The following is a 25,550-nucleotide window of genomic DNA, read 5'->3' as shown; positions in this document are numbered from 1 at the left end:
ATTATATAGCGACCACCCATGTCGCCTACTCGCTTCTTTATATCTGTCCTTGTTTGCCTATCGTTGCAATGTGCAATCATCAGAACATTCAGGTTCAGCATTGATCAAACACCTTGGCATCCATCAGAATCCATCCATTCTATTTGATCAGACCACTTCCTTACAGTCTTACTCCATTAACAACATATCACCAATTCATAACAGCTCGAAGCATGTCCAAAGTAGTTTATTTAAATAATGCAGTTATGCAACGTACAAATATAATGGACGATACACCCATACTGTACACTTTCACGGAAATGGAATTTCCTCATTTTAAGCAACACCACTAATATTTGTTTTTGTTTTGCCAGAATACCTTCTTGCTTTGTGGACAGTTTTTGTCACAACTGCCAAACCAGGAGTCAAGCAGTGAACCAAGAGTTATGTAAAGAAAATGTCATCTATAAAGAATCTACATTTGTGCATACACAGACACTATACACACAAACCGAGCCCCTCCTTGTATAACTGTTTGTCCAATTAGGTGAATAGTTATAAATAATAAAATAAATAGCATCTACCTGGCAAATTTGAATCACTACCTAAAGCTAATGTAAACAAGGAAATGTGCAATCTACAAGTTAATTAAGCTTTGAAATGCTTTAGAAATGTCATACCTATATAAATTAAACATCTAGCTTTGTTTGTACACATCATCCTCAGAACGAACTTGCAGGTGTCCTCATCGATATGTCACTTCGTTTTTGTTTGACACCTGGGTAATAATGATCAATAGCCATTGCCAAAGCTCAATTCGCTTGGCTACAGCGGTTGGAACACAACCTCAAAGGTGGTCGACGACTTGCTAAAGGAGGACTTAAAGCAGACAAACCGGAGTGGAAGAATCGAAGTGAAGCCAGAGGCCATTTCAGATTCTCAGTTGTCATTTTTCATGTAATCTGACCACATGTGAAAGTTTTCTTTCCCTTCTTATATATTCCTTCGGATTGCAACTGTCACAACGTCCATGTATCAAATGTGCCGCTTCGGGCGGACGCAGCAAGCACCACAAAAAGATGAGTCTCTTGTAAAAAAAAAACTAGACCAAAAGAAAGAAACCCGTGCTTTGTACACACACAACTTGGTCGGAAGCACAACGGATCCGTTGTAGAATTCCTCCTTAAAAGTTGGCCTTTCTTGCCACAAGCACCCTGATGAAAATGGCAGCACAGAATACCGAGAAAACTACGGATGCAATGTACCGCTGCGGACTGGAGCTTCCCAAGATCCTTATAAAGCAGGGCACACGTATTTGACAGTCCCTTGTGTGAAAGCATGAGAGCAGATTGTTTGAAAGTTATAAAAAGAAAATGAAAAATAAATTGTAGCGGAGCAGTTGCCATTCCAAGTGCTTTGAAAGAACAATATGCAACCCATAAGGAAATGACTATAATCATAAGGACATCTGGCACAAGGGTGGTTCAGTATTCTTCGCATGATATTCCGCATAGATTTACAACACCATCAATGCTAAAGCACAACAGCAAAAACAAAAAAAAAAAAAAAAAAAAACATTTCACTCATTTCTGGAAGAGATTCTGAGTGGAACAACAAAAGGCGGAAAAATCATGCCATCATAAACTGCGATATCATAGATAACTTTCAGCTCATATAACAACAGGTGGGTGTACCTGTGGACAACAACGACAACAACATTTCATTTACATTGCATCAGAACTGACTGCGATGACAAGGTAGGTTTAATGAAGAGCCAAAAGGCCATGGAAAGCCATTTTTCATTGGAGGACAATTTTCAGCTGGCATTCTAAGCAAAACCAGCTCGGTGTAATGTAAATAGCCCGGAGTTATTGTTGAATACATTATTCCGCAAAGGTACTGTAACGTGCCCTTTTCACACCGCAAAGTGTCAGATAACTCGTAGGTCACGCAATCACCTTTGTTGCTGTTGAACCTTGGGTTCGACTCTCCATCCGACTGTAAATTCTCACCTTGGTATTTCTCAGGCGGGGCGATCCATCAATGAGTGTTGTTTGGGAGTGACGCCATCTGTCAGAAGGGAGGTTTAGCTTGGGACCAGTCTGCAAGCATTCGCTGGTGGACTTTAAAGATCCCGCAGGGTCTTTTGTCAAGGAGTGGGCGATTTATCCCAAGCAGCCTGGCCAAATTCCTACCCGGACCAGCTATAGGCAAGCAATAACTGTGCCATGTTGTGTCGAACCCGTGTGTGCGCGGCTGGTCGTTTCTGTGGTTTTATTCTCCCCTCATCATTGCTTTCTTTCCAATGTTGCATCCATTCTCTACCCCCTCTCATCAAGTCCTGCCATTGGAGCATTTAATGTGACAAAACACTTTCCATTCACTTTGCAGCCTGAGAAGAACATAAAAGTCGACTTGTAATTACTTGGGTATTTATGCTAAGTGTTTAAAGTTTTTGAAAGTGCCGAACAACTCTCAACAACAAATGGCATATACCAGGAACCATCCTGGTTGTTGACCGGGTACACCTCTTGGAAAATCACCGTAAGTCAATAGCAAAGGAATAATCTTGGAAGAATGTGTAATAGCTGGAAAATTAAATCACAATTCATGATTTTCATTAAAATATCTGTCTGGTCCCAGTTTAAGCACCATCATGAGAAACTCAGCATCAAAGGTCCACTTATGTCACATAGGTCAAAACACAAATTTTCTACTTACGGGTACAGGTGCCTTACTCTTTGGGACTCAACAATTCACTACTCTGAGAACTGTTTTTACGATTGAGTTTGTGAACAAACATAACAATGAGAGGAGAGGGCTGGTCACCCAGGGTTGATGCTTTGCTATTTTGCAGAACATCCATTTTGAAATTGTAGTCTCTGGTGATCCAGGCCAGAAGGCAAAATAAGACAGAAAAGATGGTGTGCTGAAGGAGTGCAGTCCGAGAGCTTTTCTTCAGATGGTAATGGATGATGCACAGCACGGATTAGCTAAGAAAAAGTAACTTCAAAAACCTTCTGCGAGTGAAACTGACTCCAGGAGTTACAGAAGACGAGCCTTTAAAAGCACACGTCCAAGTCTGTCTCCGAAATTGCCATAATTGTTTGTGCAACAAGTCGATGCAGGGTAGAAATCCTGACATTTCTTGGCGAGTTGAGTTGAGAAGGTTTAAACAGTTTCATTGTCTCATTGACTCTTGCGGTGCAGTCAAACCTCCAGGCAAAAGACAAAGGAGAAAGGTCAGAAATTTTTATATCATCTCACCATCGCATGGTTGGTCATGTTGTGTTTCTCGGCTCCAACTTCGCAGCATCTCAGTTTTAGTACACCCATTGTCTTGGTTTTCAACAGTCGGCCAGCTTGCCGGATAGAAAGGTGTGTTCCATTCTAAATCAGCTCTCCCAGCTCATGCAGGCGATGACTTGCTGTAGTTTCGCAGCGAGACGTTGCCGTCGGGCATGATCATCTTTCTCCAAAGCCAACAGCAACTGGGGTAAAAGGTGAAGAGAAGACCAGACAGACAATAGAGAGTGGTCTTGATAATGACTGTGCATTGCAGGGGAGGGGGTGGGGGGAAGAGCTTAGCAGTGATGTAAAGCATATGTGCCAACACTGAAATCTGGCAGAAAGGGGAGAGAAAGAGAGAGAAAGAGAGAGAGAAAGAGAGAGAAAGAGAGAGAAAGAGAGAGAGAAAGAGAGAGGGAGAGAGAGAGAGAGAGAGAGAAAGAGAGAGAAAGAGAGAGAAAGAGAAAGAGAGAAAGAGAGAAAGAGAGAAAGAGAGAAAGAGAGAAAGAGAGAGAGAGAGAGAGAGAAAGAGAGAGAGAGAGAGAGAAAGAGAGAGAAAGAGAAAGAGAAAGAGAAAGAGAAAGAGAAAGAGAAAGAGAAAGAGAAAGAGAAAGAGAAAGAGAAAGAGAAAGAGAAAGAGAAAGAGAAAGAGAAAGAGAAAGAGAGAGAGAGAGAGAGAGAGAGAGAGAGAGAGAGAGAGAGAGAGAGAGAGAGAGAGAGAGAGAGAGAGAGAGAGAGAGAGAGAGAGATTTACATGAAAACATGTTCCACATTGTGAGGTGTTAGGAGAATATCTGTGAATCTCAAGAGAAATTCCAATTCAGGTACGCTGTATTTTGATTCGCAAGTTTCAAAAAGTAATCATCACGTGGCGAAACAAGGTGGTGCAAAGTCAGCATGCCGGGTCCATAACAGGGAGATCAAAGAATTAAAGCCATTCTCTGCATAAAGCTTTGTTTAGGGTGGCGGGATAGATCAGTCACATCTGAGCTGTTTGGTGCTGGGTTTGATTCCTCGCGGAGTCGAATTTGTGACACTCCAATTGCAGTTCTGGCACAGCATAAGCAGGAACTTAAATGTGGAGCATGCAGTGTTTGATGTGGTGGGAGATTTTGTTTTTTTTTTCACCTCTTGGGATTGCTGAGGCTGTACAAAGACTTGCTGTCACTGATGCGTCAATCCATACCATCGTACCAAATCAAGTGACCAACATTGTCGCTACAGAATGCCGATCTTTGCCGGATCCGGATACGAGAATTTTTCAAGTGATTCTTCACAAATGAGTGATAGGGCCAAAAACGATATATAGCACGATATTTAAAAAAGTTGTGTACGAGTTATGACAAAACTAGGTGGATGAGTTTTGGTAGATAACAAGAACAAGCCGATTAGATTTTAGTTCATGTCCGAATCCATGTCTGGCCAACCAGTGGGATACAAAATGTAAACTGTTCAGCCTGGTGGAGGTATGCACTCTACCGTGTACTGTTCCAGGTACCTCTGCCACCGAAGTTGGATGGAGGTTATGTTTTCATGCCTGGTTGTCTGTCTGTCTAGCTGTCCGTTTGTCTTTGAGAAAGATATCTCAAAACGTTACAGATGGATCCAGACAAAACTTGGTGGACAAATTGGGTGTGCGACGAGGACGAATTGATTCGATTTTGGTGAAGATCCAGATCCGGATAGTATAATTTTAAAGTGATTCTTCACCATTGAGAGATGGGTCAAAATGAAATGTAGTATAATATTTCAAAACGTGGACGGATTCGGACAAAACTTGGTGGTTGACTTGAGTGTCCGTGCCGTCCTAGTTTGAAATGTATAAATCTGCCATCGCTCAGTCATCCCACTGTGTCTGCATATCCCAAAACAACCTTGTGATACCCAGTTCTGTCGAGTTATCTTTTTCTTGCTTTCTCAAAATACATAACCAAAATTAAAAAATTAATGTTGCAAAGTAAATTACTTGAGCTCCCTTCAGCCTATTTTCCTCTCAATGTCTCTTCACATCCTGTGATATGAACACTGTGTATTCCTGATTGAAAGGATGGGAGGAATCCATTCAACTCACCCTGTTACTTCCTCTGCAATGGGTCATCAATTGGATTGTCAAATATTGCTTTACCGAACTATCATTGTTTCTGTCTGTCCTCTGCAGCAGGTCTTACACTTTGGGCCACCACCCATCGACGTGGATGGTGACAAAATCGTCCTTTCCCGTAAGAGTGCCAATGCAGATCCACTCGACTACACACTGGTCAGCCTGGTGGTTTCAGCTGGTATATAAAGAATATTGAAATCCATAAATTCAATCCATATTCATTGCCAAAGTCAAGCAATTTTGTTGCAATGATTGATGTGATTGCTGAATCCCTTTTCAACTTTCATTATCATTACATGGTACTGAATATGTTTCCACTGTCATTGCAATGAGTCGAAGGTTTGAACCGAATTCTAAAGGTCAAAGTGACGTTCATATACACATATCCTGTACTTTTGATACAGCCTGCCTTCCAATGTTGCTGGCTTCGCTCTCTTCCTGTAACACTTAAAACTCTCTCTCTTTGTGGCTCATGGATGTCTTCCACATTGCCAACCGTGTGACATTCTTCATGACATGATCCCATTTGTTCTCAACATGAGGCATGGCATCTCCCAGTGCAGCAACTTGAGACAAATGTCACTTGTGATGTATTCAAATGAACAAAGTGCATTTCATGAAAATTCTTTTTCCCATAATTTGCTGATAATTAATTCCTGTATCAAACATATTCCTCACTCCATTGACAAACAGGCAAGCAGCTGCATCCTTTCCAAGGAACAGTTGAAGCCAGTTCATTCAATGTACTGTATATGAGATAAATTTAGGCAAGCCTCACACTTAATTTGTCACTACAAAGAGATTGCCTTACTACTTATCTTCTCTTATGTTGTCACCTTTCCATGAATAAGTCACAGTCCCTTGAGCATCTTGGTCTCACTAGCACTCATTGCTTGTTGTAAACAGACTACAGGCAGGCTACAAAGCCAGATGCATATTTGGAAATCATTTTTTCAGTCGCAATAATTTCATCTAGAACTACTTCTCTCAACTGTGAGCAGGAACTTCTACATACGTTTGTGCACTACTGGAGACAGAGGAGACAAAAACTTCTGAGAATCATCATCATTATGCCAAGAGGTTAACTTGCGTCAACAGGATGTGCAAGTTTTTCATTCACCTACACATAATTTGATCCCTTTTCTTACACCTGTGGTGTGACTTAGGCCAAGGTCACATTTGCCACGGCGGCCGTGGGGTCTCCAAAATATACGGCCACAAGCAATTCCACGGCGGCCGCAGTATTTCCATGGTCACACAATGTAGCAGTCACATATGTTTTTATTTTTCGGGTAGCTGCACGGCATATTTATAAATTGTGGAGACCAAAAACGTATGGGTGCCATACGGTCTTTGATTTGATGTCGCACGGTGACCTTAGGGCATCCCTGCGGCGGCAATATAATTTTCAAGGCAGACGCAAGGAGACCTCAAGGTGCCCGCAAGGCGACCGCAGGGGGGCCTAAGGCGAACGTGCGGCCAGACGGACAGTAACGAGTGGGAATATATACCAGTCCTTTTTTTACTGAAATAAAATATACCAGTATATATAAGTGAATATACTATAACTATAATATACCGTGGTCCCCCAGAATCCGAACGGCCAAGCTGTTTGAACAAATTGGAATCCGAACAATTTTTTCGAGAAAGTTTGGCCCTAAAAACCCAATACATTTATAAAACCGAACACAACGTAGCGTTCATGTTTGTTCACGTGTCTCCCCCACCTGTTCGACCCGCATCGTCGCGCTTTGTTCATTCAGTTCGTCGGTGGAAGTACTCAGTCACATTTGCTCTACTGCGAGGATACGGCGGCCGTACGCCCTCTGAATTGACAGAAACGTGCGGCGGCCGCAGAGAAACTGAGGTGGCTTTAGGGTGGCCCTACGCCGTTTGGCTATCTTTTACAGGCCGTAGGGGCGCCGTGGAATTATAACGCGGAGTTATAACATTTTTCATTTCTACGCTCGCCATAGCAATTCGACAAAGCCAAGCTATAACGTAGATGTGTTCCACGTCGACCGTACGTAGGGCGTACGGTGGGCTTGCGTTTTCCGTGCGGCTGCCGTGAGCTCTTCTTAATGAAAAATGAATTTTACCAACCCCCGAAAAATTGTGGCACCCCCACGATTTCGGTCTCCACAATTTATAAACAAGCCGTGCGGCTACCCGAAAAATAAAAACATGTGTGACTGCTACATTGTGTGACTGTGGAAATACTGCGGCCGCTTTATAATTGCGAGTGTCCGTACATTTTGTAGACCCTCCGGGCGCCGAGCCAAATGTGACTTAGGCCTTACCTATGCGTTTTCACCTTAATTTTTTTTTAATCATCTTGTGTTTTAATTATTAACAAAAAAAGCAATCGGATCACGTGGTGTGATGGACTGTCGGGCAAGGATTGAATTTCACAGCAAAACCGGTTGTATTTTTTAATATCCATGATTACGTCAGCCCAATGCGTTTGATGAAAGTGATTGTGGTTCTGGGGGCATCATGTTTGATGAGCTGCCCTGGGGGCAGCGCTCTCGCAGAGTGCGTGAGCGATCGAAACCCAGGCCGGAGCTCGAGCCTGTGTGGACCTTTGGATGTGGCGATTGTACCAGTTTACATACAACACACCGCCACCGAAGGTCATTTACTCATCTTATTTTACCTTAAACATGGGGAATTTCAGTTTAAAGTGTCTTGAAAGTGGGTTTTCTTTGGGTCCACAAATGGATTAATTCACTTTCCATTATTTCTTATTGGGAAAATATTTTTTGAATCCAAACTTTTTGCAATCAGAACAGCCTCCAGGAACGAATTAAATTCGGATTCTGGGGGCACCACTGTGTATAGGCAAACAACTATACTCCGATCTCTCGCGGTAGCGCACGGTGGACGCACGGTCGACGCAGACTGCCACGGAGGCCGAACATAGGTGCACGGCGGGCGTAGGGGAACCGTGCGTCAACCTTGCGTTGCCCACAGGTAGTCACACAGACCGCAAAGCCACCGTACGGCGACCGTGTAAATAGTGTAGCCGCCGTAATTTTTTGGGGGTTGGGAAAATTCATTTTTCATTGAGAAGATCTTACGGCAGCCGCACGGAAAACGCAAGCCCACCGCACGCCCTATGTACGGTCGACGTGGAACACATCTACGTCATAGCTTGGCTTGTCTAATTGCTACGGCGAGCGTAGAAATGAAAAAAAGTTATAACTCCGCGATTTCATTCCACGGCGACCCTACGGCCTGTAAAATATAGCCAAGGTGTAGGGCCACCCTGAGGCCACCTCAGTTTCTCTGCGGCCGCCACACGTTTCTGTCAATTCAGAGGGTGTGCGGCCGCCGTATCTTCACCGTAGAGCAAATGTGACTGAGGCCTTACTGCCATAACATTTCTTCACCAACACTGATCTATTTTACATTTATACTCTCCATATCCTTGTTAGTCGGTCTGCCCTCAATATGTCTGTCTATTCCTCAACGTACAATCATCAATGTGTTACCTTTCCACCGTCTCTCATTTCCCTCTTTCAAAGCCACAATATAGACATATCGACATTAATAAATGTCAGTTTGTGTCAGTGTGTGCGTGTGTGTGTCAGGGTATGTGTTAGTGTATGTGTCTCTGCCATAATTTGCATGTATACTAAGGGAACTCCAAGGAAGTGCAAGAGAGAAAATTGGGGTTTTGGGTTAATTAAAACACCCCTTTTGAAGATAATAACAGCCTTTTAAAATTATATCCTTCATCAGGCGATCATCGGCCACTTTGCTCTCTGGGGTCTTAAGGCATATCCTGGGTGACCTCGCTGGGGTCTGAAGCCTTCATGTTTTTTGGCCTGCTCAACCTTGCCTTGACTTGGAACGGACCACAACGATTTCTTCACATTAAAATTTGTTTTTTCACTTTCTTCACTCATATTATCGAATGCCTGTTCATCATACCTACGAATTGCCGGGTATATTGCAATGCTTATAAACATCCAGAGATGGCAGCGTTCGTGGTTTTATTTCATTTCTGCCCACGTCATACCGTCAAGAATCTCTTAAACTAAGAAGAATTACAAAATGTAAGCTCCGGATTTGAACTTAGCAGCAGTTCCAACTTATAAAAAGTGATCATTTGTCCAATTTGGACATTGCTTGGGGGTTTCCGGGTGCATAGTTTTATCAACGGCAATTGGTAATCGCTTGCCAAGCCAGGTGTTCCATTGGAGTGCTTGCTTGAGTCAGGTGTTCCAGGCACCCAACTGTACTTTGAACCCAACTTTAGATCGGAACAGTACAAAGTACAGTCAAAGTCCCCCGCTTGGCACAACAATGTATCAGAAGATAGGTGTTGCAAGAAATGCAAGAAATCATTAAAAAAAGTTCCTCTTTCCAATATTATATCACGCCATGATCTTAACGATATATGGCGGCAACAACACCTGAACCTACAACAATTTAGCTGGTGTTGAGTTTGACTAAATCATCTTTCACTTGCTCGTCTTGATTAATTTTGCATTCCTAACTCTGCTACCAATCTTGTCACATGTACAGATATTGTTCCTTCTGGTTTCTCTGACCATTCCTTAGTAAAACTGTGCTCGTCACTTCCTGGTTTTAAACACCGCGCATTGTGTTGGTGTTTTAATACTTCCCTTGTGAGCGATCTTTTTTTCAAGTCATCCTTCAAGGTTTTTTCGGAGAGGGTTTTGTATCTACAACATCAGTTTTTAAATCTCTGTCAGTGGTGGGACTATGCCAAGGTGCAAATCCGTGTCTTCTGTCAGCAATACAAAACGAATTGCTCTCGAAGTAAACAATTATGTATTGATGCCTTGAAACAAGAGATTCTTCGACTACAGGGAGGGGCTGAGGACCTGTGATGTTTAAAGGTGTCAACTCCTCGATGGAAAACAAACTCTGCTGAAGGAATTCGTTCAAGGAGACAGTATCGGTGCCTTAGTCAGGCTGAGAGTCAGTGGTTTACTGTCTGCAGACACATGTTGAAAAGATTTTTTTAAGTTTGAGAAGACAACCAAGGCGAGCCAGCAATTACTTAGTCTTCGGTCGAGTGATGGGCATATTCTGGATAACAATACAGAAATTGTCCACTTTGTTCGAGCGTATTTCGAGAGTGCGTTTTCCTTTCAATCTAACGATATGCCTGCAATGCAAAATATTGCAACTAATTTACCGCAGATAGACGAGCATCAGCGACACTTCTTGGATGAAAACATTAGTCTTGGTGAACTTAAAACTCCGCTGGATGGCCTTGTTGACCATAAGGCTCCTGGCTTTGATGGGTTGCCGGCTGAATTTTATAAAACTTTTTGGGATATGCTTGGTCCTGCTTTGCTCTCAGTTTTTATAATACAGCCTCCAAGAGGGCTTATTACCCCTTAGTTGTCGATGTGCAGTTGTTTGCCTTATCCCTAAGAAGAGGGATCTGCAACTGATACAGAACTGGCACCCAATATCTCTTCTCTATGTAGATAATAAGATTTTTGCTAACCTTGTGGAGACTGTTTTAAGCACGGTTATACATCAGGATCAATCGTATGGTGTTATGCACAGATCTATGTATGACAACATTTGTTTGGTTCGAGACTTGTGAGATGTGTGTGAAATCCAACAACAATATACTGGTCTCTTTTTTCTTGATCAGGAAAATGCTTTTGACTCTGTTAACCATGAATATTTGTTTTACATCTTAAAACAATTTGGTTTTGAGCCATATTTTATTTCTTGTGTAACTATATTGCATAATCACATTTTAGCTTGATTAAAGTCAACGATGGTCTCCGTCTACCTTTGCGGATTAGGAGGGGAATGCGGCAAGTTTGTCCCTTATCTGGAATCTTGTACTCTCTTTGCTTCGAGCCCCTTTTGATTAGTTTACAATCCTCTCTTATGGGATTTCCAGTGACTCCTTCAGAAAAGCCCATTATTGTTTCGGCAAATGCTGATGATGTATGTTCGCAACAACAATGATATTACGATGTTGTTTGAGTGTCTACATGTCTACTCTCAAGCATGTACAACACAAATCAATTGGTCTAAATGTAAAGCGGTTTGGGTCGGCTGTACGCCACCTTCTGGCCTTCCAACTCCCCCTATGAATTTGACATGGGCAAAATAAGGTGTAAAGTACCTTAGTGTTTATCTCGGTTCCCCTGGCTTTGTCAAAAGGAATTGGAATGGTTTGCTCCACATAATTAACAATAAGCTGAATAGTTGGAGAGGAATTTTGTCTACTTTGTCTTTCAGAGGTTGTGCCTTGGTCATTAACAACCTAGTTGCCCCTCTGCTATAGCATAAGATGATTGTCCTGCAGCCACCTGTAATATTGGTGTCATTGATCCAAAAATGTTTGCTTGACTTCTTCTGGGATGGCAAACATTGGCTTAAAGCAGAGACTATTTGCCTTCCACTGGGGGAAGGGGGTCATGGACTTCTGGATTTTCTTTGTCGAATGATGGCCTTCCGTATCTCCACTGCTGATCGTTTTATATTTCTGGAGGCCTTGCCCTGGAAATCCACTGCGAGCCTTATATTGAAACAAGCGGCATGCTGGGCTACAACCGTGAACTTTTTTTTCATGGAACTGCAACATGTTGATGCCCTGTTGCTCCCTGACTTCTACCAAGATATCCTGCATGCCTGGCAGTTCATCTCAATAACTCAGCAAATGGAGACGTATAACAGCAAAAGGTTCCTTCAAGAACCCCTTTTCTACAATGCTCTTTTTCCTGAAATTCCTTCCTTACGTACCTTCATGCAGCATTTTTTGGGTGTTGGTGTGAACAACAACTTGGGACCTTCGTGATTGCAACAGGAACAGCTGGTTCTCTGCAGGATATATTCAAGAAAAAACTGGTATCAGATATTTGAGGAGTGTAGCCCAGGTACTACAGGAAGTCCTGCAAGTTTTTAGGCACTGAGGCCTGAGCTTCACTGCTAACATGGGTGATCACCATACACCACCACAGATATGTGCCAGCTATAATTTTCCAGATAATAACTCCACAATATCTATTTTGCTATCCTCATCGCTACTCTCTGGTAAAGACAAAAAAAAGACTCTACTGTTTGTGCCTTTCAATTCGATTTCCTTCATTACGGCCTGCTTCATTTAGGGCTCGATGGAAAGAAAAACTGCCTTCTGGGCTTCCCTCCCATCCGCAATGGTCTGCGATGTATATTTCACCAATTGTTAAAAGGACTGGTGATATTGCCTGGAGACTCGCCCATATGGTGCTGCCTTCCAATGTTTTACTACATCTGTTTAACGAGGTTAACACAGAGGCATGTCCTTTCTGTATGCTCTCTGAAGACCTTTTCCATGCATATGTAGATTGTGCAAGACTGACGTCTCTTTTAGAGTTATTATCACTGCTGTTACATCGGATGAACTTTTCCTTTTTCTGTGTGTTTGTTTGTTTTTGGAATACCACTTGGTTACAAAAAGAGCTCAGAGACCACTCTTGTCAATTTCTTGATTTCTATCGCAAAACTGGCAATTTTTCGACAAGATTGCAAATCATCTTTCTCCAAGACAAGTAAAGCAAAGCTCCTTACAAATGCTGATATTTTATATGATGTAGTAGTAGTCTTTAAGGCTCTTGTCCTGGCTAGGCATGTTCTTTTTTTGTCAAATGAAAGATGATTTGCAAACCTTTGTGCAAAAATGGTGTGTAAAGGGAGGTTTTTGTAAAGTTGATGTTGGTGTATTGAGCTTTTTTATTATAGTGTCAAAGATAGGGTTTTTTTTCTCTTTGGTGTTGTTGGGTTGCACATGTTTGGAACTTTAGTGATTTTGTGATTATTTGTATGACGTGTGTGATTTTCTTAACTATAAAAATAAAAGAGCTTCAAAAGTCTCTCTCTCTCTCTCTCTCTCTCTCTCTCTCTCTCTCTCTCTCTCTCTCTCTCTCTCTCTCTCTCTCTCTCTCTCTCTCTCTCTCTCTCTCTCTCTCTCTCTCTCTCTCTCTCTCTCTCTCTCTCTCTCTCTCTCTCTCTCTCTCTCTCTCTCTCTCTCTCTCTCTCTCTCTCTCTCTCTCTCTCTCTCTCTCTCTCTCTCTCTCTCTCTCTCTCTCTCTCTCTCTCTCTCTCTCTCTCTCTCTCTCTCTCTCTCTCTCTCTCTCTCTCTCTCTCTCTCTCTCTCTCTCTCTCTCTCTCTCTCTCTCTCTCTCTCTCTCTCTCTCTCTCTCTCTCTCTCTCTCTCTCTCTCTCTCTCTCTCTCTCTCTCTCTCTCTCTCTCTCTCTCTCTCTCTCTCTCTCTCTCTCTCTCTCTCTCTCTCTCTCTCTCTCTCTCTCTCTCTCTCTCTCTCTCTCTCTCTCTCTCTCTCTCTCTCTCTCTCTCTCTCTCTCTCTCTCTCTCTCTCTCTCTCTCTCTCTCTCTCTCTCTCTCTCTCTCTCTCTCTCTCTCTCTCTCTCTCTCTCTCTCTCTCTCTCTCTCTCTCTCTCTCTCTCTCTCTCTCTCTCTCTCTCTCTCTCTCTCTCTCTCTCTCTCTCTCTCTCTCTCTCTCTCTCTCGACATATAAGCATTGTGGTTATGTCTAGACAGTGGTTACCTCCAGGCAAGTCTGGACGGTGGTTATGTCCAGGTGGTGTTTGTCTCCTGACGGGTCTGGGCGGTGTTTATGTCGAGACGGGAGTTTGTCTCTGGATATGTCCAGATGGAACTTTGTCTCCAGATGTCTCCAGATGGGAGTTTGTCTCTGAACATGTCCGAGCGGTGTTTGTCTCCGGAGAGCTTGGCTCCGGATGCGTTCAGGTGTCGCTTGTTTCTGGAGTGTTTATTTCCTTGCAGTGTTTATTTCCGGATGGTGGTTATCTCCAAACGTTTCTGGGGGTGTTTGTCTCCAGATGCATCCAGGCGGTGTTTGTCTCCGGACGCGTCCGGGCGGTGTTTGTCTCCGGACAGTGGTTAACTCCGAATGTGTCCAGGTGGTGTTTATGTCCAGACGGAACTTTATCTCCGGACGTGTCCTGGCGGTGTTTATCTGAGGACGTGTCTGGGCGGTGTTTATCTCCAGACGTATCTGGGCGGTGTTTGCCTCCGGACGTATCGGGCAGTGTTTATCTCCGGACATATCCGGGTAGTGTTTGTCTCCAGACGTGTCTGGGCGGTGTTTGGCTCCGGACATATCCGAGCAGTTTATGTCTACAGACATGTCCGGGCGTTTTTTGGCTCTGGAAATGTCGGGGCTGTGATTGTCTCTGGGCGGTATTTATAGACAGAACAGTAGAAAATTGATTTCAGACATTGTTTTGTTTCCATCTTCACTGTTATTCTATGCAGAAGCATTTTGATGAGACAGTATGAATCATAATTAATGCTCCACCACATGTCTGCCTTCCCTTCCTTTCACCTCTTGTTGCCTTCCCTTCTCCCAGCCCCCTCACTCTACCCACTTTTCGCTCCCCAACCCCTCTCTATCTCCCCCTCTCAATATTCCCATCAGCGAAGCAACAGGTGATATTTGCTAGTCTATACGATGAGAGTCGTGTGTGTGTGTGTGTGTGTGTGTGTGTGTGTGTGTGTGTGTGTGTGTGTGTGTGTGTGTGTCGCCATTTTTTCTCAGAGACGGCCAAACGAATCTTCGTCAAACTTTCAGAGGTTCAAGAGTGAGTGCCGGGGGTGTTTTAGGCAAAAAACTTTTAATTTTTTTTTCAGTTGGGTGTTTTTTTTCATTGCTCTGTAGTGCTTACGTTTGTAGCTATATGAAAGGTAACATTAAATGACCCCCGACCCCATTCTTTAGTGGGTGTATGGAAGTGTTTTAGGCCCCCACAAAAAAATAGAAAAAAAAACCCACAAAAAAAGAGGGAAAAACAAATTTGATATCTTAAAAATGCTAACAGGATTAGAACAGCACCAGGGCAACGTCAAATACCCCTGCTAGTACCATATATAGCAAAATAAGTAAAATAAAATAACCCACATGAAGATACATGATCGTGGATATATTTCAGACCATTCTGTTACCAAAAGCAGCAAAGAAGGCCCAATTAATTCATCAAGCATTTTTATCACCTCCATCCATGACTAGAATCTCATTAGCAATACTGTGCTGATACTAGACCAGATGGCGAAATTTCTCAGAGGTGGCGTGCCTGCATCTGTAGCCATATATTATGAGTTTGGTTCTTGATGAATTTACATATAACTACAAGCGGCACATTGATTAAGTTGGCAGGGGGTTGCATCAATGTCCTCATAGTTGGTCGGAGGTGACATTATGTCGGCTGTCCCACCTGCTAGCACTCAACTTTAGACGTTAAAGACCCCATCGTGTCATTGTGGACGTTAAAGACGACATGGTATCAATGAGATGGTCACTTTTTTTTTTACTGATGCACTTGCCAAGTATGATTCCTGCCCTGGATAAGGGCTATTTCGGCAGCAAATGTGATGGAGTAGTGACCTGTCAGGAGTCTCAGTGATACAAATGATTATGACGAGTCACGTGTTGTCTCTACATCATCTAGCCTGTTGATGTATGAATAATGATAATACGAATACGACTACTATTATGAATGAAATCCGTCCATAACTTTTTCAGATACCCTGCTCACAGACACACAGACAGACAGACAGGGGTGAAAACATAACCTCTGTCCAACTTTGGTGGTGTAGGTAACAAACAAAGATTATTTTAGCCAGAAGATTTCTAACAATATCAGTGATTCCAATCCCTTTAGAGAAGCATTATATATTAACTGAGTCGATTTTGCCTTAGATAATGGTGGTGGCCAAGTGGTAAGACTTTGGCCCTGTCTCCAAAAGATTGTGGATTTGACATTGAAATTTAACAAGAAATTCAAGCAACAGTATTCAGAGTTTGTATTCTACGCTCATAGAACCTAAGCTATGTATGGTGGTCGAAAAGTTCTCGAAACAAGATACGAGAGTGCATTAAATGCCAACAGGTTTTTTCTTTTCAATATCGAAGTGAAAATAATTAGTGAGAAAAACAATCCTTCAGAATTATATATAATTATATTATCCAGGAAAATCCAGCTGGATCATAAATAATTCAGGTAAGGGGCCAATCTGCCTGGTTTGTGTGTGATGTCAGGCCGCACACAGTGATTGACTTAATTCCCTCAGGGCAATTTTAGAAAGGCACTTCAATGTGCTACCTATGAAAAAAACAAGTGATGCCAAAAGTTTCACTAACTCTACTCCCATCCCCTCAAAAAAAAAAAAAGAGGAAACCTCCAAACTATTTAATTTGCATTCCAGCAATAGGTGAAGGCTTGAAAAACATGATCCATACAGCGGCCATTTTTGATTATGCTGCCTTAAAAGTCTCCATAAAAATCATCACCTTGATTCCTCCTTTTATCACCAGCGCGTGTGTGCGCGTGCTCAGGCTCAGCAAAGGGAACAGAGTGAATCTTTAAGTCGATATGTTCTTTCCATTTAGATACATTTGTTTCTAATGACTTTTGCACATTTCATGCCCTATTTAAGCTAATTTTGTTGTCGTGCCAAGATGGAAGAAGCACTCTCACTGTGCATACACTCCAGCACTATGGCCAATAATAAATTGAATGTGCAACTCGTGTGAAGGTTTTAATTCCGCTCACCCACTTCCTTTAAAAATCTCTATATTTAAATGCTTTGGGTAGGACATTCATCTTTTATATCGATATAGCAGTCTGGTTCTGGGTTCGATCTCTGATTGACCAATGAGAATCTGACCAAAACTGTCATCTCGTGCAATACCAGCAAAGATGTTGCAACATGGAGCATTGCTTTGATCAATATAGACATTGGCCTTGGTTGTCCTATGGGCAATCACATGGATGTAAACAAATCACAAATTAACCATCCACAGACCATTGTGTTGAGGGCGGTTTCTTTGTTAATATGCCAAATCGTCCTCCACTGGGTGGTGTGTCAAAGGTCCTCATGGTTTGATGGTGGGAGCAAGAGGAGAGTTTTTGAAGTAAAAGTTGTTGCGGTTGCTGTCTTGATTGAGGATATAAAATCCATGTTACGTAAGACATTTGTCTGCATAATTTTAAGCGCCAGAGCATGTAATTTGCATTTTATGAACCCAGTTGCACCTGCTCACATCTTTGAGTAACCACTGGTGTTGTGTGCAGTTTGATCTCAACAGAGTGCATATGTGTGACAGGCCTTATTAACAGGAATAATAATAATACTGATATTATTTAGACTGATATTATTTAGACGTTCATACTTTTTACAGTGCTCCAGGATGTATCACGACTCGTTGGGAAACATTTCTAGGCTATAAGCAATCCAGGACGAGTTGCCAATCTGACACAGGATACTTGATAGAAGGTGGCAGGGATTTGTAATTTGTTCCAATGTGCCGGCAATAACTCGCCTCCACTTCCCAAAACAATGTGGGATCTGTAATGTACACCAACAACAAGTGCTGGCATATGGATCCTCCAGATTAACGTCCTTCGGATGGACAGCACAAGCATTGGTGACCCTGCATACAAACCCCTAGGGTAACAGGTGAGATCTGGGTAGACATTCGAACCCAGGCTGGACAATTCAGAGGTGAGTGCACGTAACCTGAGGCTATCCTTCCAGCCCTGACAGGTTCTATTAACGGTCTCTCATATAAGTTGACTTACCTTTTGTCATGTAATTTTTCTCAAGCTTAGTTGCAGTAAACAGCAATTTATCAACGAGGCATTGCGTCTTAAAATCATCACCCTTTATGGAACTCTTGTACATGCTCCTTTGATTCATTTTGATGGAAATGATTTGTCTTGATGCTTCTGTACATTTTTGACTTCTGACCTTGGTGCTTCATGTTAATAGCTATGTTCTCAAGCCATGACAAATTGATGGAAGTAATAAAAAAAAACAAATCTTGGAAAAGCCATCTTAATTCAAAGCGGTTGTGATAACTATGGGGCATATCGAATCAACCATCTTGCTTTTAGAATTGACGGGCAGATCGAACGATAATTTGTTGATGTAAATGTTTTCGTTTTCCATTGCGGTGCTTCTGTTAATTTGTGGAGAAAATCTATGCACATTCAAAACATTTTTTTTAAAAGGCCTACAATTTCACCATCATAAGCACTTCACAAACACAGCTCGAACGTTCCAAGCAGGCAATGTTACAAAACATTACGTTGCTTGTGCATCCATTTCTAAAATGGTATCATTTATGTAATCCATTAATTCCATATTAGAGGATCGTTTTTGGTGTGAGTGGGCAAAACAAATTATAATGCTTCATTAATCATCGTTTCAATTACAATTCTTTATCTTTGGGAATACTCGTATGTCCTGCCGTGACTCGGGTATGACCAGGTTGGAAAAGTTCGTGGAGTGAATAGAAACAACAGTGCCCCCATCGTCTGGGTGTCGCTCATTATAATGGACCATTAGGCACAAGAGGCCCCCTTTACCTTCTGAATGATACGGTTAAATAAAGGGCAAACTTGCGTCCATGTGGAAGCTCTTGCCGACACGTATTGCATGAGGAATTCATTTAAAGGTAAAAAAAACCCCAAAAAAACTGTTGAGTTTCAGGCAGGGAGATAACATGCCCCCCAGTGGTTTACAAACACCGAAGGTGCACATTATCTTCAGTTGCTTGCGCTGCCAGAGACAGCTTTTCAAAGATAGCAGCAAAATCGGACCAAAGTCAAACACACGACTTCAAGTTTTTTTTGTTGTCGTTTCTGTTCCAACTGTTATCACATTCCGCGTATCGCCATACTCACAGGTGCAGGTGGGTGACGAATACTGGGAAGCGCTTTGGAATAGAAAACAGTGTGACATGCTTTTGCAATTGGAGTCTGTTAATTACAACAGGATGGCCTGTTACTCATACAGTGGAGCGAAAACCAAAACGGTCTGAAAAATGAGAGCAGACACGTGGAAAAGGGCCGATAGATTAAGCATGTTTACGATTAATTAACTGTGTGCTTGATTAGCGTTTTGCGATCCAACTACGCGTTACAACTCCTAACGGGTTGTACACCAAGGAGGGGAAATCAATTATTGGCAGATGTATTAATTGAGCTTTAATTTGATGGTTACAGGCATGACGGCCGAACTGACACACCTCGCTTACCCATTTATTGCAAGTGAGGTGGCTTTTCCTGTGAAACATTCATTGTTTGACAAAAAGTGGTCCAGTTAAACCCCGCTGCAATGATCGTCAATTATTCAACAGTCTACATCATTATTATCCATTGCATGACATTCTTTTGTCTTGTTTTCTTCAACCATATTATATTGAATATATATATATATATATATATATATGTATATATATATATATATATATATATATATATATATATATATATATATATATATATATATATATATATATATTCAGACATGGCAAAATGCCTCTTGGCACTTCATGCTCATGCTGCAGCCTAATCTAAGCACTTCCATTTGCAAATTATACCTAAAAAGTCAAACAATAGTGTAATTTTTAATTGTTCTTTTTCAGACAATTAAACAGCTGCCTCTTCCATATGAATGGCTTTCTCTAAGCCCCTTAGTTATGTGTCTTAACACCCCACCCCTCACAACCTCCTCCTCACCAGCCCCCCCTCCTCCCCACCACTGCACACACACACACAAAAACACACTTCCACCTCCTCCTCTCACAATAGTTGTCCTTTGTAATGCATGTCTTGCACTGATTTCGTCTTTATAATGCCAAGTAAACAAATACTTTTATTATTATTATTATTATTATTATTATTATTATCCACAAATTTAATTTCTTTTTTCTTCTCTCCTCCCACAGGGAGGGGTGATATCTTATATTATATTTTTCCAATAACTTATTTTTTAACCATTCGAGCTTTTTGTCATCAAATTTTCAAGAAACCTTTATTATGAGAATATGGGGAAAATAATTAAACAGTGGGCCAAAATGTGAAAGGGCAAAGTCATAGCGACTATAGATAGCCCTTTTGAGCCCCTACGCAACGCGTCGAGCACGAGAAGCCCCATTTTTTTTTTTAATCGCTTCCGTGTTTCTTTTCTTTTTTTTTCCATTGAGCTTCATTGTGTTTCGCATAACATTTTTTTTACCAACTGAGGTTTTGTCATCAAATTTTCAACAAATCTTTATTATGAGAATATGGAGAAAATAATGTAAAATTGGGTCAAAATGTGAAAAAGCAAAGTCACCGTGACAATAAATAGCACTTATTAGCTCCGTCACAGCACGTCAAGCGAGAGTCGCCCCATTCTTTTTTAATCCTTCCCTGTTTTGTATTTATTTACTATCTTCAACAAGCCTTTATTATGAGAATATGGAGAACACAAATTAATAGAATGTATATATTTTTTAATCTATTGTTTTCATTAAGTTAAGTTTGAGTACAAGCGGATACGGATGAGCCTTGCATTTTGAGATACTTTCCAGTTTTATTTTTGATTTATGCCCCCGTTCTGTTTTTAAGAGGTCAAAGATGAAAGACGAAATATAATTGCACATTTGGCCTTGAGCATTCCCTTGTACTTGAGTCGATTGACATTTAATTTAGTGTGAATGTGCTTTTAAGGAGCCACTTTAGGGGTGCATAAAAATATTTTGGATTAATCGTTTTTGGATATATCATACCAATATACAGTGTACATCGTCTTTAAAAAATTCACCTTTTGTTTTCTTAGAGCTTGGAATTAAATTGCATTAAATCAGACTTTTTCCACCTTCACTTACACATCACAACGCACAATTTCCAAGTGAAAAACACATTCTACAAATTTCAGAAAATTAATAAAAAATACAAAACTAGAATATCTTGTTTGGATAAGTGTCCAGCCCCTTATAATATCAATTGTAAGTTAGTCAAGTGCAAACAATCACCTTCAAAATCACACACCAAGTTAATTTGCCTTGACCCATGTTAAAATGTAGTGATTCTGATTATTTCAGAATAAAATCAGCTGTTCCTGTAGGTTTCCTCTGCTGGGTAGTGCATTTCACAGCAAAGACTCAACCATGAGCACCAAGGAGCTTTCAAAAGACCCCTGTGATAAAGTTGTGGAAAGGCATAGATCAGGGGATGGGTATTAAAATATTTCAAAGGCCTTGAATATCCCTTGGAGCACAGTCAAGACAATCATGAAGAAATGGAAGGCATATGCTACCACAAAGACCCTGCTAGATCAGGCCGTCCCTCCAAACTGGATGACAAAGCAAGGAAGAGACTGATCAGAGAGACCACTGAGAGACCAAGGGCAACTTTGAAAGAGCTACATGACTTCATGGCAAAGACTGGTCACTGTGTGCATGTGACAACAACATGCCAAGCACTCGACAAGTCTGGCCTGTAAAGTAGGTTGGCAAGAAGGAAGCCATAACTCAAAAAAGTCGACCATGAGTCCCATTTGAGGTATGCAAAAAACCTTGTCGGATATTCTGAAGCCATATGGCAAAAGATTTTGTGGTCTCATGAAACCAAGATGGAACATTTTGGCCAAAATGCAAAACATTAGTTTGGTTGCAAAACAAAACACCTCATCACTCAAAGAACACCATCCCTACTGTGAAGTATGGTGGTGGCAGCATCATGTTATGGGGATGTTTCTCATCAGCAGGGACTGGGGCACTTGTTAGGATAAAATGGAAAATGTATGGAGCAAAATATCGAAAAATCCAAGAGGAAAAAGTGCTGCCATCTGCAAGAAAGGCGAAATTGGGACGGAAGTTCACCTTTCAGCATGACAATGACCCGAAGCACACAGCCAAAGCTACACTGGAGTGGCTTCGGAACAAAAAGATAAATGTTTTTGAGTGGTCAAGTCAAAGCCCCAACCTAAATCCAATCGAAAATCCGTGGCGTGACTTGAAGATTGCTGTCCATCAATGCTCCCCAGGCAACTTGACTGAGTTTGAACAGTTTTGTATGGAAGAATGGGCAAATACTGCCCAATCAAGGTGTGCGAAGTTGGTAGAGACCTATCCCAACAGAATCACAGGTATAATTGCTGTCAAAGGTGCTTCCACCAAGAACTAATTCAGGGGGGGGGGGGGTTGGACACTTGTCCAACCAACATATTCTAGTTTTGTATTTTTAATTAATTTTCTGAAATTTGTGGAATTTGTTTTTCACTTGGAAGTTGTGGGTTATGATGCATAAATAAAGGTGTAAAAAGTCTGATTCAATGAAATTTAATTCCAGGCTAAAATGCAACCAAAGGTGAAAAATTTGTAAGGGGCTGTAGACTTTCTTTCGCATTGTGTACAGGTGTCAAAGTTAAAAATTGTTCGCAAAATTAGAGATTTGAGTACACGAAGCCTTTCTTAACCATCGTAGACAAAAACTACATAAACACAGCTTGCCACAACCCCTACAAAACCAAAAGTAGACAGGTGTTGGCTCAGTGTCTTCCCTTCAATTTACCAATGGTAATTGTTCAAAATTGGTCACAAAATTAAGGGTTTTGGCCTGCAAAGCCAAAATATTTACAAATAAATATAGACAATACTTATACAAACATACTTCGACATGGTCCCTTCACAATAAAGCAGGTAAACATTGGTCCAGTGTCTTTACTTTTGTTATACAGCTGAAATTAAAGTGGACGGGGATTTGGGTAGGGGGGGGGTTCAATTACATGCATTTGTGAATGTTTGCCATTCTATTTCATTCCTACAATCCAGATATTTATTTGTTTGATTGTTCATAAATTTATTTTAATAATTATAGAACCTCTGTGCTCACCTCACTTCGGTACTTGCTGGCATAGTTGTAAATTTCATGAAGTGCACTGGGTGTGTTGAACGCCCCGGCATGCAGGTGTGACTGCTCAGCTAGGTAAGCACTCATGTCTTGATCGCTCACTGCAGGCAACTTGGCCACATCGGCATAATACCTGCACAATGAGAGGATATTGAACCAAGTTACTTTTCATTGTCCTGGAGGGGAATTCTCCCTGACCCACAGCATCTCAACATCTCTGAAATTAGTATCAGTACTAACACTCTGTACCTCTTTGTACTTGGAGGTTTAAGACTCATAAGAAAAACTCCCTGGGCCAGACACTGGTGAAAATGGACATGTAACAAGCAAGTTATTTCCACCAAATACTGGTTGACCAGACTGATGGTACAAGTTGAGGTTTTTGTTTCAATCATATTTATAATCCTGACATTGAACCCACCATGGCATTTTATTGACAAAACAATTGTCAGACCATCTCGTCAGCCGAGAAGGCTTGTCCAATGAAAATGGCACTAAAGTAAATGAGATTTCTTTGAATACATCAGGGCCTTTTATTGATAATGTCTCAGACTGTACTTTTACAGACAACGACAGGTTGATATTCCATGACAATTCACAAAGCAACAAGCATCTGATTTAATGTTAATATTTCAAGCATTGCTTCTCCTTTGTTGGCACTAAAATGAAGTTAGTGACCCAGCTGATTGCTTTCTTACTGCTGCAAACTTTACCTCTTAATACGCTCTGAAAGATGTTGTGCAAAGATGTTGAAATGATTGTTTAATTTTACAAACTTTTTAATCATGTTGACTCCTTTGTTGTCATTTGTCTCATGGGCAAAACAGGGCTGGCAGGATAGCTCATAGGCAGGTCAACCACTTTTGAGAGGTCTCGTCTCAGTTTGATTTTAGACCCGACTACAAACTGTCATCAATGAATGCACCATCCCTTAAGTGGACATGAAGCTGGGGACCCGCCTGCTCACTGTAGCTGGTCATTCGCAGGCATGGCGTTGAATCGATGAATGTACCGTCCCTTGGATGGACATTAAAGCTAAGGACACATCTGCTTACATCAGCTGGTGACTGTTAAAAATCTCATGGTTTATTTTGAGAAGAATATTCGGCAAGTTTATGCTGGCACCCAAGCCAAAAATCCAACTTCCTGGCAGAACATATGGCGGCATTGCATCAGCGGTAAAGCCGTGTCCATCAGAAATGATGCAACTCGTGACCAGGTGCTGCACATACTCAGAATGGAGCCAGCAAAATAACATGAATGGAGGCCCTCAATGACAGAATTAAGATCAGAGTCATCTCTCGAGACATATCTTGAGCTTTTGATACAGTCTGGCATCCTGCCTTGCTCTGCAAACTCTTTGTCTATGGAATCCAAGACCATCTCCACTCTTAGATTACTGACTTCCCCCACTCTTGTCGCCAACATGTGGCTCTCAATGGAATCCTTTCTTCTCCTCTCCTTGTCAAGGCTAGAGTAACCAAAGGCAATGTTCTTCTCCCCATGTTATTCATAATCCTCATCAATGATCTCTCTGACTCTCTGGAAAACCATCTTTATCTCTTTCCTGATGACTCCATTATCTGCCATGATATTCCTCATCCTTCAGACAGACAGGCTGCAGCTTCTTCCCTATCTTCAGTCCTGGACAAAAATCACAAACTGGTCAAACACTTGGAATATGTCTTTCAATCCTGAGAAATCCCACATATTCACTCTCTCCCCCCGAAAGGTTGGTATGGGAAACACTCCCATATACTTTCTCAACAACCCTCTCAAAGAAGTTCAGTCACATACTCTTGGATCTCACTCTTAGCCATGATCTTTCTTGGGCAAACTACATTTCAAAGTTGGCCTGCAAAGCCAGTCCCTGACTGGGCATCCTGCATCATACAAAGTTCTTCATTGGCAAACGTGAATTCCTATTCACCTGCAAGGCTTTCATCCATAGCTTGATGGACGACTGCTTGCCCCCCTGGGCTGGTGCTCATCTCTCACACTTTGCTCAGCTTGACACTGTGGAAACCAAGGCATTCAAGGTCATTGGAATCTCCCACACTGAAGCTGAGTTTCTGTGCCTCTCACATTGCCAACACTGACAGGTTAGTGGTCTCTCTCTCTTCTTCTGCATCCTTTCGGGTCTTGCACCCTGTGCCCTCTCTGTAGATTGTCCTTCTCAGGTTTCTGCAGGGTGTACGTGGTCTACCAGCAACCCCCTTCTCATGAAACTCACAAAATCCAGAATCACTACTCATCTCCACTCATTTGTTCCTCTTTTTTTCCCACCTGTGGAACCAACTTCCCCATTCTCTTCAATCTCATTCTTCCCTCCAGGTCTTCAAGACAGCTGTCCCCCACCATCTCAGATCATCCCTGATCCAAAACCCATGATTTAAACCACTCCCACACCCCACAACCTGTAAAACCACCCTCCCCCTTCCTCTGCAAAAAATATTTTCCTTCTGCATCTATC

The 25,550-nt window shown here is 41.8% G+C and overlaps 1 protein-coding gene across 2 annotated transcripts in view; it reads right to left on the bottom strand.

Annotated features, from left to right (window-relative positions):
- Nucleotides 1–210: 210 nt before the first annotated feature.
- Nucleotides 211–25,550, bottom strand: part of LOC147032567 (plexin-A1-like) — a 424,700-nt gene continuing 399,360 nt past the window's right edge. For both annotated transcript variants that reach the window (XM_085870308.1, XM_085870309.1), the window contains exons 32-33: nt 23,060–23,210; nt 211–3,470 (exon numbers count right to left, since the gene is read on the bottom strand). In XM_085870308.1, coding sequence (XP_085726434.1) covers nt 3,375–3,470; nt 23,060–23,210 — 247 coding nt within the window. In that variant the 3' untranslated portion in view covers nt 211–3,374. The remainder of the gene's footprint in view (nt 3,471–23,059; nt 23,211–25,550) is intronic.

Source organism: Eptatretus burgeri, chromosome 2, assembly GCF_056783735.1.
Source record: "Eptatretus burgeri isolate ZD-2024b chromosome 2, Ebu_testis_v1, whole genome shotgun sequence".
In the NCBI taxonomy this organism is placed as follows: Eukaryota; Metazoa; Chordata; class Myxini; order Myxiniformes; family Myxinidae; genus Eptatretus; species Eptatretus burgeri.
The sequence above is the reverse complement of the archived record's forward strand: the minus strand, read 5'-3'. Positions and strand labels throughout refer to the sequence as shown.